This window comes from Triturus cristatus, chromosome 5_1 (assembly GCF_964204655.1).
Source record: "Triturus cristatus chromosome 5_1, aTriCri1.1, whole genome shotgun sequence".
Taxonomy (NCBI): domain Eukaryota; kingdom Metazoa; phylum Chordata; class Amphibia; order Caudata; family Salamandridae; genus Triturus; species Triturus cristatus.
Window position 1 is genome coordinate 893,980,991 of NC_140587.1, and position 19,633 is coordinate 894,000,623.

At 42.2% G+C, this 19,633-nt stretch overlaps 1 protein-coding gene across 1 annotated transcript in view; it reads left to right on the forward strand.

Moving 5' to 3' along the window:
- Nucleotides 1–19,633, forward strand: part of LOC146831576 (uncharacterized) — a 96,770-nt gene that overhangs the window by 23,213 nt on the left and 53,924 nt on the right. Inside the window, exon 3 of the mRNA XM_085605924.1 lies at nucleotides 16,417–16,530. Within this exon, the coding sequence (XP_085462050.1) occupies nucleotides 16,417–16,530 (114 nt within the window). The remainder of the gene's footprint in view (nucleotides 1–16,416; nucleotides 16,531–19,633) is intronic.

A 19,633-nucleotide genomic window follows, 5' to 3' on the forward strand; every position in this document is an offset into this window, starting at 1 on the left:
TTAATAAGGTAGGTCAATTTGCGACCCACTGGGAATTGCAGACTGTAAAACACACTATAGTACATAGCTGTTTTCGGATTACCTAATAGGGAATCATTAATTTGCTATTTGGTAACTGCAAGCACAAACCTATGTACATCTGGCCCCAAGTCCCAACACTCAAAAGATGTACCCAAGTCTGCTAGACATGGGAGACTTGTTGGAGTGCAGTTTGCACACCAAGATGGACTCTAGCCTTTACCAAAGGGGACTGCTGGTTTTGCTGTGACCGGATCCCAGCAATCAAGTGTCAACTAGACTTTTGCTGGACCAAAGAGGTCTTTGAGGGACACCGATTCCTGTCACCTCGCAATGAACCAAAGAGTAGCCCCAGAAAGCCCATCGTTAATCCACAGCATTCTCACTGCATTTTACAATATCTTCAGCATCTTTTATCTCTTGCCTCAGAACCACCCCATTAGAGTCCTAAAGACATGCATCACACCATTCAAATATGCAGAACATATTAGGTATAAGTCAGATGACAGACTAGCATAGAGTCTGCACAGTTAGTAAGGTGAAGAAAGTCCTACAAGTCAGAGTCGGACACGTCCCAAAAACATAATATTTTATAGGGTTTTAGACCGAAAAGCCACAGACATTCACTGGTGAGATGTGACATAATAGGGTTAATATTAATGAAGTTGGTGTGCATAGAAAATGAAGAAAATTACATGGGGCCTGAGTTAGATGCAACGACAATGAAGTACCGTTTCTGCCAAACTGAAGGTCCGCCCATCTCATTTAGAGTTGGGCGGACCTTCTGTATTATGCTGTTGAAGACTGTTCTGTCTCTGCTGTCAACATACACCTCCAACAGCCCAAGAGAGTAGTGGCTGCCTCAGGTTATGCCATGTATCTTCCTTTCCTATTTAGAGTGGGTGGACAAATGGCAAGTTTTCATTGTCCATCACCGTCGGGCAAGGGGGTTATTGCTTTTTTATTTTTAAAAACAAATATGTTAAAAGTTTGATGAATGGCTCCATCATGTTGACAGAGCTGTCTGTTAAGCTTTCAATGCATTTCCTGGAACCGCAGTGATGGTGGGTCCTGGAAATATAAGCGATGTCCACTGGGCCAGAGGATATCCTTTAAATTTGACAGGAAATTATATACATCTTCATCTCCTGTTTCAGAATTGTGATTTGATAGCAATGTACCAGGTATAATAGCATAGCATTTTGCAACTTTGATGGAAAATTGTTGTCTAATGGAACCATATCATGTTCACTTTTATGTGCAGCACATTATACATCAGCAGTTTTCTATGGTATTTTTTTCTGAGTTCTATGACAATTCTAATGCATTGACTGCATCCTAAATTCCTAAGCCATTAATTAGTGGGGGGCCAGAGGTTGGGATAACAATTGCCCAGAGTCGTGAACCGTCCCAAAACCATATGGACTATATCAGTGTGGTCTGTAACACTCAATTAATTGACCACACAGCATGCTCTTGTTATGTCAATCAATTCTGCTAATTGTTCTGAAGATACATTACACAAGTATAATTCCTCCATAATGTATGCCAATGTGCAAACTGCATATGATGTTTGAAATATTCCATGATGGTCCCTCAGGCAAGAACCATTCACAAATAAACATCTTGGGAATCTGGTCTTGGTTTGGTACATAGTTCTGCTACATCAATACAATAATTGTCACAATTGTCAATTCCATCATCAGTTTCCTTCTTTCTTTGACATAGGTAGAAGTGTTTTAAAGAATCAAGGTATAACAACATTTTTTTAAAAATGCTCTCAGCCTCCAAAACAATTTCCTCATACTTTGTTAAGCGGCCATATGTGAGGTGCAGAGTGTATGTAAGAGTCAATAATATTTCAACTGAACATGGAACTAACAAAATAGGTGTGCACCCAATCACTTTTGCCTTCCTCAGAGCAGTTGCCGAAGCAGTAGCAGCAATGTTTTTCATGCAACCCATAAAACTGCAGCTATTGGAAGGGTTGCAGAAAAGTATGCAATTGGTCTCTTCGCAGACTCATGCTCAAGGAGTGAGTACACACTCTTCTTTTTTCATGGTAAAATGAATAACAATGTTTCTCATAATTAAGCATTCCTAAAATGGGCTTGGTACACAATAAATGTAGGAGCACCATGAAGGTTTCAATGCATTCATCACTCCAGGGTATCGGATCACTTACCTTTTAGTGCTTTAGCCTCTGTAGAGGCCTAGCAGTCAAGGAAAAGTTTAGAATCCACTGACAATAGGAGCGATATATTCCTGCTAACATCCTCATATCTCTCTGTGTAGTTGGTAGGTTCATTCTCAGAATTTGTGAAATGGGTTATTTGGACACCTTTCTCACTCCCATCTCAATTTCTGTCTCAAATAAGTTATATCTTTTTGGCAGTACTGTATTGTATTAGGGGGCACTTTCTGCCCATTTTCAGCCAAATTATATAATAAAACAATTGTTTCTAACTTACAGACATGTTTTGTTTTAGATGCAATCCTCAAATCATCAATTTACTGCACAAGTACTTAATCACAAGGCAAATTTAAAATTTACAAATCTTTCTTGAGTATTTGTGGAAATATTGAGTGACTCTCTGTTTACCCTTGTGGTATCCTACAAAAAACAAGAATTTTATTTTGTAATCTGAATGCAAAAGGGTACTGACTAACCTCATGAATAGGAACAGAAAAAAATGTTGAATCCAAATCAATCACTGTAAACCATTCTGCCTCTACTAGAATTTGAAATAAAATCACTGCTGGATTCAATATCACGGGGAAAACATGGAATCACTATATCATTTATTTTACGCAGGTCACCATTTGACACTTATCTTCTTCAAGCTACTACAGTTGAATTTCATGAACATCATAAGACTTCCCTCGAAATGCCCTGCTCAATAATTTTTATCAATGACAGGTGCATTCCCCACTTCTTCTTCACAAGTAAGCCTGTATTGAGAAATGTGGGGATACACTGCATTTGGTTTTACAGTAATCTCTACTGTTTCTGCACTTTTAATCAACACAATTTTCTTTCCTGAAAAATCCCACAACTTCTTTTTCACAGTGTGCCTTAAGTCCTCAGTTGTTAGAACTAGGAATAGTCTCACTTTTGTTTCTCATGATTTTAGTTTGACATCCTAATCAGCATCCTTTGTCTGAATGCAAATACCATCCAGTATACAGTAAATTACACACATTAACTTGCAGAAAAGATTGCAACCCAAATAATTCACTCGACTTGTCTCACTAATTATGTACTCATGATTATTAATATTTTAACCAATTCTAACCGGGATATTTGCTGACAACGTATTAGTAACTTGTTTATTCAAAATGCCTCTAACCTAGACTTCTTTTCCTGAGAGGGGTAGGTTTAGAATTTTCACCGGTCTGTCATTGATCGGGCAGCCCACAAATCAATCACAAATGGAACTGGGTGGCAATTAACTTCTACTTCTTCGAAAGAGCCATTTTGGCCCACCTGTAGGCCAGCACCAAACATGCAATCCTCCTCCCCTCTCAGGCACGGTCATTGTGTCTGACTCTGTCCCATAGTAACTCCGAGTCTAGCTGCAAATTGTGAAAAATTATAATTAATTACTGAATGCTTTTTCTGAAATTTAAAATTTGGTTGAAATCCTGGCATAGTCTATATAGTTGGTTGTATGACTGGGGCTGAAAGTATATTCTCATTAAATGGCTTGACATTCTGCATATACTGCACAAAGGCCGCTAGGGCTGGGACCTTTAACTGCGTCATCTCATTTTGCGCCATCTGATTCATATTATGCTGCATTTGAGGTACGATGTGTGGCTCATTTTGAAATAGATTCACATTAACTCTACAATTTCATTTCTAATTGCCTTTATTTACCACAAATGTGACAGTCTCCAGTATTCATTCATTGGTACATTATTATTTGTTGTGAAAAGCATTGTTAGTAAAACTTTGATTTGTACCTGAGGACCCCCATTTTCAATGAGCACAAGTTGCACTCCATCGCCAGGTGTTTGAAAGCTCAGTAGATCACCTTTTTTGAAAGAACTTCTTCTGAGCCTGCATCAACTTCTCCATTGTCATTTTTTTTTCTGTGTATCATAATAATCACTACAATACTTTGCATAGACAAGGATATCGTCTAAAGATTTTGCTTGCCTCCCTCTGCTGAACCATCGACTACACTATGCAGTCTGTAAATCTGGATCAATCTCTGATAATATGCATGTACTAACTCTTCTGATTTTTGCATACCTCCCATAATTGTTGACTACTAACTTGTCTCTGTGATGCCATTCCTTTCAAATGCTCAATTATGTGAGTATACCTCTACATGACAATCGGAGACGGCGTTAAAATTGGTGAATTTCTGTACTATTGTCTTACACTTACCCTACAAGTCTTTAGGTACCACAATCCAAAGCAACACTTCTAGATCTTCCCAAAGTACCTTTGAAATATTCACAGTCCTTTTTTTCTTCAGTTAATCACTTTTCTGAGGTTTGTAAAAGTCTTTGTAAAGGTCTGCAAGTCTGCTGTATCCAGAGTACATGCACACATGCTCCTCCAGGCACTTCTTTCAAATGAAACAACTTTTCAACAATCATTTAAAATTCTGAATCACATGCCTTTTTGATATACTCTTTTTCGACTTGTCAGAAACCTCTGTTCATTCATCTCTGTGCCTTGCTGCCATATTTTCCCAGTATCTGATCACATTAAGTAATTCTTTTAGATTGTCCAGGTATGTTTTCTAGGTAAGTGAGTGTTTTCCTTATTTTTATGGCTAAAGATATAAATGACAAAACTGCAAAACACAAATCCACTGAATGTAATTTAGATACATAGTTAAAAGCATCTTTTTAAAAAAAAAAAACTTTTTATTTTATTAAACTTTCTCGACATTACAGGTACAAAGATTACTGAATCAATTCAGGGTTACAGTGAATTCAAAGTCATTACAGTACAGTCATTCAATTACGTTGGAAGTTACAGGGATGGGGAGTCATCCTCCTCGGCCATTAAGGGGGGGGTACATATCTCGCCCCGGTATAAGTTCCAAGGGGACCAGGTTTTCAACCATTTCCGCGGACATCCACGGGCAATGTATATTCTTTTCCTGCAGCATGCACCAGTCTAAATCTCTCTCCCACGCTGTGACCGGTGGTGGATGAGTGGCACCCCAAAGTTGGGCAATATTTCTCTTGGCAATCATACACTCGAGCGTTACCCAGTTTTTAATATAGGTGGTGTGGTCTGTAGGCTCCCAAATATTTAGGAGGCACCTTGGCGCCTCCGGCTTGATCTCTACCCCTAACACCTCACTCATAATCTTGTGAATCTTGCGCCAGTAGTTTTGTATCTGGTCACAGTGCCAGATTATGTGTATGAACGTGCCTACTTGCGTGCATTCCCTCCTACATGTGTCATCTGTCAGGCTACCCTTGCCGACCATCTGCGGGCCCGTTACATAGATTCTGTGGAGGATCTTTAGTTGTACTAAACAGAGTCGGGCTGAGATAGCTACTGTTTTAGAAGAGGGGATCGCTTCTTGCCAGGTTTCATCGTCAAGCTCTATCCCATCCGCAGTCCACGTGTCTCTCAGTTTTAATAATGGGTCCTCTACATTATTAATGAGTTTACGGTACGTCAGAGAGATGGCTCTGTCGGGAATATGGCCGTCTAGCAACCTATCCTCGAGCGGGGAGGTATCCGATGGGGTCGTACCTTCTGGGATTAATGCTAGCAGTGAATGTCTAATTTGAAGGTATCGATAGTGTTCAGTGTCTGCTAGGGCATATTGCGTTCGGAGAGTGGCAAACGTTTTAACCCTCCCACCACTCCAGAGGTCTTTAACCTGAGAGATACCTATTAAGTCCCATTTATCGAATCCTTTTGTGTTTCCCATATAACCCAACCGTTGCGAGTCCCACAGTGGTGTGGCCAGCGTAATCTTATTTTGCCAGCCTAGTGATTTATTAGCCGAGTGTCAAATGCGGACCTTGTGGTCAGTGGGCCTGGTGAGTGGATACTTAGTGGGCTCGGAATACAGAGTCCTCGAGAAGGCCCCGGAGGGCAGAAGCCAGCGATCCATGAGGTACCCTGGGTTATCCAAGCGGCCATATGTGCAAGGGTTAATGGCAATAAGATGGGCTGCCCAGTAGTATCTTTTTATGTCTGGCAACCCTATCCCTCCATCATACCAGCCGAGTGTCAACTTTTTAAGTGCGATACGAGGTCTACCTCCCCAGAGGAGGGCCCTGAGGAGTCCTTCTACCTCTTTAAAGTAGGAGTTTGGGACTAGGTCGGCAGAATTCTGTAGTGCGTATAAGAACCGGGGCAGTGACATCATTTTAAATAATGCCGCCTTGCCCAAGAGCGATAGTGGGAGTGACTTCCAGTGTGTAATGTCACTCCTGAGCCGTTGCAGTGGGGGGAGCAAATTATGTGAATATCGGGCATGTGGATCAAGAGAAATGAATATCCCCAAGTATCTGAAGCCCTCGGAGACTATGGCAATTGGGCAGCTACTGGGTAGCGCGGGGGACGGCCCCCCAAAGGACGTATATTAGTGATTTCTGCCAGTTGATGCGAAACCCAGAATATCTTCCAAACACATCTAGGATGTCAAAAGCTGCTATTAAGGATCTTCTCGGGGACGTGAGATAGAGGAGAATATCGTCCGCATACAAGGATATGCGGTCCTCCCACTCAGCCGACCACCGGATGCCCGAAATCATCACGTCTTTGCAGATCCATTGCGCGAGTGGTTCAAGGGCCAGGGCAAAGAAAAGGGGAGAGAGGGGGCATCCTTGACGGGTACCCCTGCTCAGTGTAAATGGCTCCAACTTCTTGTTATTTACCACTATCTGCGCCATCGGCGCGCTGTATAACAGTCGCTCCCAGCGGCAAAAGTTCGGCCCAAATCCTAGCTTGGCAAGGACCGCAAAGAGATAGGGCCATTCTAGGGTATCAAAGGCAATGGTGGCGTCCAAGGAGACCACAATGGCATCCTCGCGAATAGTCGGCACTCGTTCCAGGACTCCGTGTAGGCGTCGCAGATTGAGGGCAGTGTTTCGTTTGGGCATAAATCCCGACTGATCTGGATGCACAAGATTACTTATTACTTTTGTCAGTCTAGTGGCTAATACTTTAGCAAGAATCTTGGGTTCCGCATTTAAGAGCGAAATAGATCGGTAAGAGGCGCACTCAGCTTTTGGCTTTCCTGCCTTATGTATAGTGACTATGGTGGCTATTCTCTGGTCGGATGGCAGCATGCCCCGCTCATGACTATCATCGTACATTGCTTTAAGATAGGGGGCCAGTTTATCCGGCCGGAGTTTGTAGAGGCCAATTGGAATACCATTCGGGTCCATTGCTTTCCCGGAGTGCAGCGTCCGTGTGGATGTGGCTATTTGGTCAGCCGTAAGTGCACTATCGAGGAATGTCCGACAGTGTCGGGAGAGGGATGTCCTTTATAAGATCAATGAAGTCTGTCTCAGGGTAGGGTGCCACCAAACTGTATATTTGTTGGAAGTGTGTTGCGAATTGGTTGGCTATATCCTGCGGGTCCGTGACCAAGGATCCCTCGGGTCCCTTAGGCTCCGGCACCAGCCTACTTGCTTGTTCCTTTTTGTCCAACCAGGCGAGCAGCTTACCTGCCTTATCGCCCCAGTCATATATCCGTCCCAGCTTATCTCGAGCTATCTCTTTAGCCCGGTCAGTGACCAAGGCCCTGTACTCATCTTGGCGCAAACAGAGAGAGTACTTCAGGTGCAGGGTCCGAGGTAACTTCCTGCTCTAATCGGTATATTTCCTGTTCTATGTCAGAGATTTCCTTCATCTTCTCCTTCCTAGAACCCGCCACCAGCGAAAGGGCCTGACCTCTGATAACAGCTTTAAAGGCTTCCCATAGTATTTGGGGGGATTCGATTGTGCGGTCGTTCTCAAGGAAATAGTCGTCAATGCCTTTAATGAGGCCTTTACGAATTTTGGCATTTTTAAAATACCAGGGATTCACCGGGGCTATCCGTCCCACCTGAGTTCGGTCAGTCACTATGTGAGCCCAGAGCGGGGAGTGATCAGAGATGCCTCTGGCCAGGTGTCGAACCTCTCGAAGGTCATTGATTTGTGACGCTGGGACTAGTATGTAGTCTAGACGGGACAGGCTATTATGTGCTCCCGAGTGGAATGTATGCTGAATCTTATCTGGGTGGTGTATCTGCCAGCCATCCGTTAGTCCCATTGCTTCTAGGAAGCAGGGAAAGGCTTGCGCCACCTGGTGAGTTATGCGTGGGGGATGTCGGTCTAAAGCATTTGACACTATTGAGTTAAAGTTTCCCCTAGCAGTAGTTGTCCATCAGGGAGTTTGAGGAGTTCCGTACTGAGGTCTGTAAATGTTGTAGCCTGCATCCCCGGCGAAACATATATGGAAAGAAAAGTAAGTGGCCGTCCCTCCCAGGAGCCAGAGATTCCAGCGTATCTGCCCCGGTCATCTATGAGGGAGGAGTCGAGTGAGAAAGGATTTTTTTTTTTTTTTGCATGATACCAACTCCCCTTGAACTAGTTGTAAAGCCTGCATGGGCCACCATCGTGTATCCCCCTCTATGCATCGCTTTGCAAGTATTTCCGATGAGGTGTGTTTTTTGCAGCAACACAATGTCAGGTGACATCTTCCTAATATATTGCATTACTACACTTCGTTTGATCTTATCCCCCAATCCGTTGACGTTCCAACTCAAAATTGTTATTTCTTTCTTACACTGCACCCCCATTGGTGGCAACTCCAGTCCCTTCTATTGGGCCACCCCTGTATATAGTACTGTCGAGATAAAACAAATTCACAACTAAACTAACACAAAACATTCCCACCCAACACCCCCCCCCCCCCCAACCCTGCTCCCCTGCACTCTGGGCACAGAACTGTCCATGTTACTTAAATGCAGAGTGCCTGTCGCCCAACTATTCTACTATACGAAAAACAATCCGGGGGGGGGGTCACAGGGATCCGGTGCCCCCCCGCCTACCAGAGCACTTTATTGTCTGCCTGCAGCACCCATTGTTCAAGTCTATAATAAGGAAAATCGCAGACATGCGGCCTGCTGTGTCGACATCTCAGAACGGCAAACTCCGGCGGCCCCGGAGCCGATCCCAGCAGCAATCGTGCAAGAGCAACAATCCTGGGACAATCCAAACTGTGGAACCCCTCAGCTCAGCCCTCAGCCGAATTCTATCCCGGCAAGGATCCGAGGCCATCTAGCCAGTCTGAGGCCGTCTCCGGGAGATCGAAAAATCGCGTTTTCCCCTCAAGTTCTACTCTAAGGCGCGCTGGAAAGAGCATGGCATATTTAAGTCCCTTGTCCCTCAGTCTGAGCTTAACATCCAGGAAGGATCGCCTCCGCCTCTGTACAGCCTGAGTGAAGTCGGGAAAGAAGGTCATGTTCGAATTTTCGTAGCGGAGCTGAGGCGCCACCCTCGCCACCTGCAAAATGGCGTCTCTATCTCGATAGTTGAGTAGCCGGGCCAGTATCGGACGTGGGGGGGCCCCCGGCCTCGGACGACCCCCTGGCACTCTATGGGCCCTTTCAATAACAAACAGATTAGAAAGGCCTTTTGGTCGCAAGTTTTTAGTGATCAGTTCCTCAACGAACAGGTCAGCAGAGGGACCCTCTGAGTTTTCCGGCATGCCAAGAATGCGCACATTATTGCGGTGTAGGCGTCCTTCGTAATCGTCTAGCTTGGCCTCTGCATATTGGCGGAATGAGTGGAGTTCTCCGATATCCTCCCGGAATTTCGCAGCATCCTCTCCTAGACTGGTGGTAGTAATTTCCAGCTGTTTGACTTTTTCTCTATGTTTCGTTAGATCTGCTCTTATTAGCGTAACCTCTGAGGAGAGAGAGTCAATTGAAGTGCGAATCCCATTAATAGCTGCCATTAAGTCTTTCATTGTTGGTTCAGGAGAGTCTTGCTCTGGGCCACCCTGTAGTTTCTCACTGGCCCCTTTGCGCTCGGTCAGATCAGGCTTAGGGCAGGTATATCGGTCTAATTTGGCCTGTTGAGACCCTTGGGCACCCTTATTCGTGGCCATGTCAGGTTTCTCCCCCTGGTCACCGGCGGTTATCCCAGACCGGCCGAAGGATGGCGTCCCCATGTCCACAGCCACTCAGAAGCTCCGGCCCTCCCCACCAAGCCAGACAGCGACCAAAAAAACGTGCAGCGCCTTGTCACCCCAAAGGCAGCCCTCCAAGGCAAGTAGTAGCGTCTTCGGATCGTCGTCTAGGAGGCGGTCCAGTAAGTGGGCTCCACTCTAGGGTCTCGTCGCTCCCCCAGCACCGGGGAGGCACCAGCCATCACTGCTCAAGGCTAACTGCAAGGTCAGTCATACATAGTCATAGTTCTTGACTGTCTGTTCGAGTGTGGCCACACCATCTTTTATTTCCCTGGTCTCTGCTAGTAGTTTCTTTTCTATATTATCGAGTTTACTGTGGATCCTTTTAAAAAGTAATTCCAGGCCTTTAGGTGGCAGTGATTCTTGGTCTTTAGTCAGACCTGAGGGCAGGGGCCATTTTTTTTAGGGCAGAGGGCCTGTCTGCTTTTATTGGACGGGGGAGGAATGAACACTTTACTAAGTGACAACTCTGTTATCTCAAGGGACTCTGTTAACTCACATAGTATTTGGTGTGTTTCCGAGTATTGCAGTGATTTCTAATATGGAATTCGAACCACTGATTACATTTAGGGACTCATCAATTGCTTCTGTGATTGCATTTCGTAAAGCTCTTTTGGTGGCCACCAGTCTTTCTTTAGCATTAACTATTTCATCGTTAAGATATTTCTCATATTCTTTATGCTTTTACCCGCAGGGTCTTCAGGAATTTCCGCTTACCCATGCTGATAACGGAAACTCATCTATTTAGTCATCAAGGTTAAGCATTAAAAAGATGGTCTTACCAAGTGCCTCAGAAAAACATTAGCCAAAGAGGGTGCCCCGGCCTCGTTCAGCAGTAGATGGGCCTGTCCTTGGCCTGGACTTTGCCTTGGTGCAGCCCGCTTGTGACCTGTGGTGCAGACTTGCTGAAGTGCTTTTCAGTGTGCATCAGAACCGGCCCTGCTCCCTCAAGGACAACACTCTGTCTTAAGTCTGTCCTAAGTTTGTCTTAAGTCTGTCTTAAGTCTGTCCTACTACTTTTGGTATTCACAGAAGGCATTTAGTAGTAGTAAAATTAGGAATTTGTCTTAAGTTTGACTTAAGACAGGCTTAAGACAGACTTAAGACAAACTTAAGACAGACTTAAGACAAACTTAGGACAGACTTAAGACAGACTTAAGACAAAATCCTAACTTTACTACTACTAAATGCCTTTTGTGAATACCAAAAGTAGTAAGTTTAGGATTTTGTCTTAAGTTAGTTCTGTGAATCGGTCCCATCCTACACAAGGTTTCTTCAAAAGGCACACACAATTAGAACAATTTATTAATACAGACACCTTCTATTTTGTTAATTTTCTGAAATGGAAAAGTACACAGAGAAACACATACCTGTGGAAAAGGATGTTCGAATAAAATCTAAATGCACATTTCTCTCGGTAAATATAGATAGATGTCAGTGTATCTAGCTATGGCCTACTAATGCTCACTTAAACTGAAATGAAAGCAGGCATTATTTATAGGTAGGCTTTCCTGTTTTCAGTTTCTATTTTTGAAAAATTCTGGTGTTTTTTTTCCAGTGTTTTCAAGTGATTTTAATACCTTAAAAGAACAGTGGTTATCAGTGGTTACACATTTTCACGCCATTAAAAACTACAGAAACAGTGTTTTTCCGGTGTTTATGGAACATTTCGCTTTTATTATTGCTTGCTTTCCGCACTGATACTGCATGGTATATAGACAGTGTAAGTATAGTGTTTATGAGGTCCAAATAGATTTTTGCAAATTAAACTTATTGTAGTACACCATACAATACTTCTTCAGTGAGTCTTTGGTCATGTAAGCTCGCTCTTTCCGTCCCATGTAAACTTCTGTGAAAAGGCCCTCACATTGGCACTTGAGATGTGCAACGCCAAAACAGCCAGTAGACAATTTGTTAACTCCAGCCATTGACATAGCTTTCATGCCAATACTGGTTCACTTGACGATTGCCATTCTCAGGGCAGGTTCTTCAGCATTTGTGCTGATCTGGGCGCTTATGCCCTCAGAGTTATTGAAGTGGTCAAAAATGAAGCAGCACTTTGGAAACTACTGAGGAAATTCCCTTTTATGGAAGGGATCTAGAACAGAGTACCACAGTGAGGTTTCATTGACTTCAAATGCCATTGATGGTGAAGGGACATTTCTATGCATCATTGCAAGCCATTTCTCATACATTGTAAAATAAAAGTTCTTGAATTGCTCTTCATCATTGCTTTGCTTACGGAGTGCCAAGCACTCTATTATGGAACATGTTGCAGTGCCAAAGTCACTAAAGGTGTCACCCAGCCTATTCTCAAGGAGATGTTTCACATCTACACCAATTATGCTGAACACTTGGCAGACATGGGTGTTTTCAGACTCTAGTTTTTTATTATGTCCACTACGGCAGTTAGGTTTTCCTGTAGAAATCTAAGAATGCAGTAGAGTGAACTTTATTTCACATCACTTTCAATATGTGACCAAAGATCCTCACATTTCTTGCCTTTGGCAACATCACTCGGCAAAAATGCTGTAAACGGTTGCCACATGGATAATATAGCATTCATAGCCCCTTGGACTGAGAACCATCAGCTAAGGGGCACAGTTGGGATGCATCTTTCTTTGATTCCACACAAAGCAGAAAGTAATAAATATTTGCGTTTTAGTTCCTGTGCATAAGAAAACACTGCACCAGAATGGACTAAAAAGTAAATAGCATTAACTCTGAAGATTGTAAAGATGCTTTCAGCTTACCATCTAACAAGTGGCAAGGATCTCTTCCAGGGGAGCACTTCAGCTCAGATATCAATTTTGATAGGTCATCACACAACATTTTCATATACGCAGCTGAATCACTGCAAATACAAACAATATCACTCCAATCTTTGTTGAACTATTAAAGAAAGTTTTAACCACTATCCCAGATGCTTGGTGATAGTGCTCTTTTCCTATATACCTGTCACTATACCTTGCGTTGAATGTTTAAAGCCTGAGGTGTTGGCAATTCGCCTACTATCAATACTGACTCACTAGAAACTGGGGGCTGATGTATTAAGGGTTTTTACCTTTTCTCCGTGGGTAAATATGATGACACATATTAGGAAAGATTCTTATGAAACCAGCCATTTTACCTATCAGTGAAAGAATCAAATATGATTTTGATATTTCCTGATTCTCTACAGTTTATAAAATAATTAAACAAGACCTAAAACATGCTTCTAAACTCTGAATATTTAGACCAAAGACCACAGAACTGAAAAAAACAAAAGGAAGAAGAAACAATATTTTAGTGGCATCCGTAAACAACAAAAGTCAAGCAGAATAATGTTAGCCCATATGTTCTTACTGCTAGCTTGTATAACAAAGGTACATTGTATTGGCCTCTTTAGGAAGAAAAGAATGACTGTTTCTCTCCCTTTTTCCTTTCTTTTAATGGAATTTAGTTTGTGGTTGTGCAGGTGTTTTTTCAGTGTTTATATGTTTTCACTGGTGAAGGCTATTTCTCTTCCAGTGAGGTTTTATCAGTTATTATAGGTTTAAACCTAAAACCTAAAACCGGACAGCCTATTTATAGGCATTATGTTTCTAATTAATGAAACATGCTAATAGCAGCCATGCAACTTCCCTCATGGATCCGCCCAAAAGTATGTTGAGCATCATTCTTTTTTTCGTATCTACATGCAACAATTAAACCATTTATTGCAGCTAAGAGTTTCACTGACAGGGTCATTTGAATGATAAGTGCTCTATTTCAGTGGTTCTTAACATTTTGACTTCTGTGGACCCCCGCTTAATCAGTACTGGTATGTGGCGATCCCCACTGAATCATTATTGGAATTCTGGGACCACCACTGAGACATTCCTGGAAGCCAGGGACCCTGTCTTAAGGTATTGCGATGCTTTAAAACTCAAAACAATACACAAAACTATAGAAACATGCATTCATCAAACAAAAGCACACACAAGTAACTGTTTTATTTAATTCACAAACAAAAATGAAAATCTAAATTTTCATTTTAATGCGAAGTATGGATTTTCTTTTTTATTCTACTGAAGCAACCAATCGTCTTGTTCATGTTGTATTCTGTTGATGCATTTGGTCTTCTTCCACAAATCAATCTGAGGGCACCAACTTAGTTTTTAACCTCTGTGAGACAGACAAGGTCCCGCTCCCTGAACCCAACCCGTTATCTCTAGGAAGCCCTAACCCTACACCCCGAATCAATCCTTACCTACCTCTGTCACTCCAGCACGACGAACAACGCCAGCAACTGCTTTCCTGTGGAAAAAAAGAAGAAAGGGTTAACGTCTTCAGCGAGAAGCTGCTGACGAAAGAAGAGGGCAGGGCTTCGGACACCGAGGACCAATGGCAGAGAAGGGCGGGGAGCCTGTGGAGGACAAATGGATTGGCAGAGGAGAAAAGGGGTAAGCACCCGGAAGACACCAAGAAGAGCAGCATGGAGTCGAATGGTGTTGAGAGAGAGAGAAACCGGACCAGATTGGCAGAGGACAACAAAGGTGCTGAGCGAAGAAAGAAGACCAACCCCCGAAGATGACAACATGCCAGAAGCCTGGAGTAAAGAGTGGTGGTCACCCTGGGAAGCGTGACTCCACGCGGCAACTCAGGAGAGTTGTGGCTTTCCTGGTATGTGCAGGTACAGGGAGGGAAAGACCTAGGGAGCAGTTTGAGGAAAGGAGAAAGAGGATGGGTGGAAAGCGAGGGGCCAGAGTACAGACCTGTTCGCATTGCAAGAATGGGTGGTATCAGGGAAAAGCAAGCGCGCCCAGTAATTATTTTTTTGGCCCACATGTTTGCTTTCCTTGGTTTTTTTCTCTCTCTCTTATTTTACGGGTTCGGCTGAATTTCTTTTTGTTAGTTTGTGTTTGAAAAGGGACTTCAGAATAAAAGAGATGGCCTATAGATAAAGAAACCCAAGATTGAGATAGAAGGTAAGACTATCCTATGAAAAGATAATAAAAGCATTTAAAAGACCATGACAAAGAGGAGTGTAGTTGATTTCAGAACATAAAAAGTTGACTGCAGGGTAAAGCACAAATTCACACGATATTCTTGTGCACTTCCCCTACCTCGCAATCCAGTAGATAATGCGAGAGAACCAGACTAGGACTCTCAAAGGGGGGTGGGGATTTAACAATTCATACTAGAAGGGAGTTTGTTTCCCAACGCCCACAGGTGTAGTGATGGTCTCTATCCCTCACAAATGAAATCTGCCAGACCTTCACTTACCTTGCTCTCCCTATCTTTTTCCTGGACCAACCAGGGACGACGTACAACGAAAGCCTGCACCTAGAGGAAAAAGAAAGAAAAATAGAGAAGAAGTTTACCATGGGAAGAGGAAGAATCCGTAGACCATAACGGCAACCACAAGACTATCTTGCTTTCCTTCTAAGACGTACTTCACTGAATTTTTTTGTTCTGCTAAATAGAAATAAACACCAAAATAGAGAGGCGCCTCAGGCCTCCTAGAGTTGTGTTTTGTCCATTCCTCCCACACCCTCCAATTCAAATTCCTTCATGCTTACGGAACATTTTAAAAAATTTCAATTTAAATTTTGCTTATTTTTTATACTTTTTATTTATCTGTTACCCTTATTTAATTTTCTAAGCAGTCACAGACCCCCCCTGAGTAGGTGTTGTGGCCCTCTAGGGGTACCAAGACCACAGGTTAAGAACTGCTGCTCGAGTTCATGAACAAGTTCTCCTATTAATTAATAACTACGCTGCATTGCAACTTTGTTTCCCAGGGTAACTCCAATGAACCTCTTCCTGCTACAAGCTAGAAAATCATTGTCCATACAGTCTATAAAGTCACACAATGTATGTTGATAATGCAGCTCAGAGTTCACATAGGACATTTTCTACCATGTCTCCTGTGAGTTAAAATCAAACACTCAGCATAAAGAAAACATAAATATATATATGATACATAGAGCTCAATAATTTAGGTGTATGCAATATTATTCTTGCAAAAAAGTGCTGGGCTACTCCAAAGCACGTCTTCCAAAGCCCCAGCTCCCATCATTCTTTAATACTATTACACATTGACCCACAATGCATTTGCTTGCCTGAAGATGTTTGTGACCTGTCTCTATTATGTAAGAAAAATGATTAACTGGGTCACAAAATAATATTAAATCAATAAATCCAAGCTGCCTCAATCGATTTTCCATGTAGTAAATCCCAATATATCTTGTTTTATTTTTAGAAATCAGCTGGATTATGTGTATTTTGCACCAAGAGTTCATCCCCCATCGTTCTTCCTTATTTGGATCTTCAACAACCTGTGCAACATTGGTTGGCTGTTTCTCTGGGACCGAGAGTAAGTACTGTCCATTTTGAGAAACTTTATTCTGTTATGTTCTATAATTTGCCATAACAATTTCACTAAAAACCCTAGATATCCAAACAAATGTTGTAACTACTGTATGAAATAACTGGGTTAATCAGCTGTTTTTTTTTTTAATATTGATCAAATCAAATTCAAACATATGTATGTACAAATCCACCCGCCAGAGTATCAAGAACTAACTAATACGATCAATTAATGCAACAGCACCACTAGATAAGGTTAAGACAACTACAAGCCAATGTCAACCTATGGTTCATTGCAAGAAGACAATGTTATGACAGTACCCAAAATAAGGGGAAGAAAGACACAAGCGAGTGCCCGCAAAGATAGGAGAGAAGATAAACAAAGCAACTAATAACTAAGACACAGAGTATTAATCGGCTAATCATAAACTTCCATAAGGGTCAGCAAGTGTAACTGAATAGTTCCTCTAGGTTCTTTATACAAATTGAAATCCTGTCCAAGAGAACCAGAAGTGACAAGTTATTGATCCAGTTGTCTATAGAGACAGAATCAGAAGATTTCCACTTCTTAAGTAATATGTTTTGCAGCTGTAGTTGACCATTGTTTCTGCATAAATCTTTAGGACCTGGGTGAAGAAAACCTCTCTGTCGAGACATCATAATTAATATTCATAAATAGTGAACAGTCCCGCCCATGTGCAGGACCCCAGTGCACTTTTAAAAGCAGACAGAAAAAAGTAAAATGAAAACACGCCAGTGTACAGGAAATATTTGTATTACATTTTTCATCATTTTAAAAACCAAAAATAGAAAACACATTATAAAACAAACAAGATTTGGCAAAGCCAATAGGGCTGACATCAAATTGCTAATGTATGCAATACAAGTATTTGTGCGCGTCTGTGGTGCATTGGCACATTTAAAGAGAGACCTTTGCTTTGCCATAAAACCAAAGCCATACAAATTTTGTAAGGCCACAGCAAAGAAAATCCATTACTTATTATCCAATATTTATTTCTGTACTGTCTTTTCCTCATTCAGCCGAGCCAGGGAAACCCAGGAGCTGAGCAGAATCTCTCCTTCCTCTTTGCAGTGACGCTGTGAGCTACAGGTGGAGGGAGGGTGGATGGTCCCTATGTGCACTGCTGCACAGACTCTACATTTCGCTTTCCCCTGCCCAATCCATATACTTTATGTTGGTCACTAATGCTCCATTGTCTTTGATGGAGCTCTCAATATTCCAGTGTTCTAATATAACTTATATTACGTAAAACACACTACATGCTACTCACAATTAACATTAATATGCAAACTTTCTCCAGCTATGAAAGCTTACAACTGGTGTAAGTAACACATTAATTTCATTTTGGGCCTGATTCACAAACTGCGCTTTTGTAGTAACTTACACTTTTTAGTAAGGCCAGTACTATACATGGTCAACCATTTGTACTGCAAGCCCTCCTACAGAAAATAATGGAGGTAAGAAATTAACAACCCCTGGGAAACAATGTTAATTTAAATTATTTAGAATATTTACACATATAAATACATTTATATTTGTTTTTTAAAAATATATGAAAATTTTACATGTTTATTATTTAATTATAAAATATTTAGTAACCTAAGTTGAATTTAAAAACGTAATGTCATAATAAATGCTCTTAAAATAAAAACATTTATTGTTACATTATTTTTTAAATACTCATCTCATGTCTCAGCTCCTCCATCTTGTGTTTTTTCCTACCCTGGAGCATGGCCTCATTAGAATGTCATTGATTGGCTGACTTGTATCCTTCCAGTGCAAATCTTTAGAGAACTTTGTTTTATTGTTGGTTACGTACCTCATGAGAGGGCATGTGTTTTCATGCTCTCTTCCTTGTGTGCTTCCCCGTGCTACCCTCCCATGTATGCTGCTCTCTCATGTACTTTTCTCCACCTTCTGCACTCGGTGTTGCTCACTCTCTGTTGGACTTCTCCACCTTTGTTGGCCTCTTATTTGTTTACTTCTCTACATTCTGCTGTGCACTCACTATCTCTTTCTTGTGCTTCCCCAACTCCTGCATTCTTCTCTTAATTAGCGTTGCAGTTTTATAAAGCTCGAACCTGACTCAAAGGTATTGGAGTGCTCACATGAACACCAGTTACATTACACCATTGTGTGCGTCTCACATCCGGTGCTGCTGTCTCCCTCATACACTGCTTTTCCCCTCCTTCCTCTAACCTGTTTTCCCCATAGCTTCTCAATTAATCGCAATCAATCAAGTGCTGCTCACCAGTTTGGATCTGTAAATATGAAACTAAAGGAAATGGCACTAATGTGCATATGCTGTGACAATTGTGCATACATACATTATTAGACCGTGCTGCCCCAGTGGAAAAACGTGGCCACCAGCAGTGCTGAATCTGCACAGCATCAAGAATAAACATTTTTCTTTTACCCTAATGCCGTGCAGTATCGCCAAAAGGCACTGACAAAGCCAATTCTTTCTAAAGGCGAGACCTATTGGCTTTGCCAAGGATTGTTTCCACCTCCCTGCCCTTTTACTACAGACAAAAAGGGGTTTTCTCCACAGATGTGAGATTTTGAAGGAAAAATGTAAAAAAACACATTGCTGGGTTGAGGTCTGTGCCCGTCCAGCAATAGAGTCAGTGTTGTGAGGCAGTCGTTGAGGTGATAAACCCTCATGTAAGCCTTTCTCACCCTTCTTATGATATCTCAGTAAAGGTTCCTTAGAAGGTTATTCCAATGCTTCTCTGAGTGACCTTAGTACCTTAACATTATGGAGAAGCCCTCAATGCTATAGAAGAGGACCTCAATGCCCTGGGGAGATGTCCTCAACACCATAGCTGAAGTCCTCAGAATCATGGAGGATCCCTTGAAGTCATGTACGGTCTCTTGATGTCATGAAAGCATCTCCTGAAGTCCTGGAGAGAGTCTCAATGTCAGAGATGAGCTCTTGACATCAGGAATAGCTCTAACCCACCTGAAGGGCTTTCAAAGGCACTGAGAGCACCTCAAAAGCTTAGAGAGGCCCTCAAACCCATAAAGAGGCATGTAACAATACCAAGTTCCCATCAATGCCATATGGAGGACCTCAGCATCCAAGAGG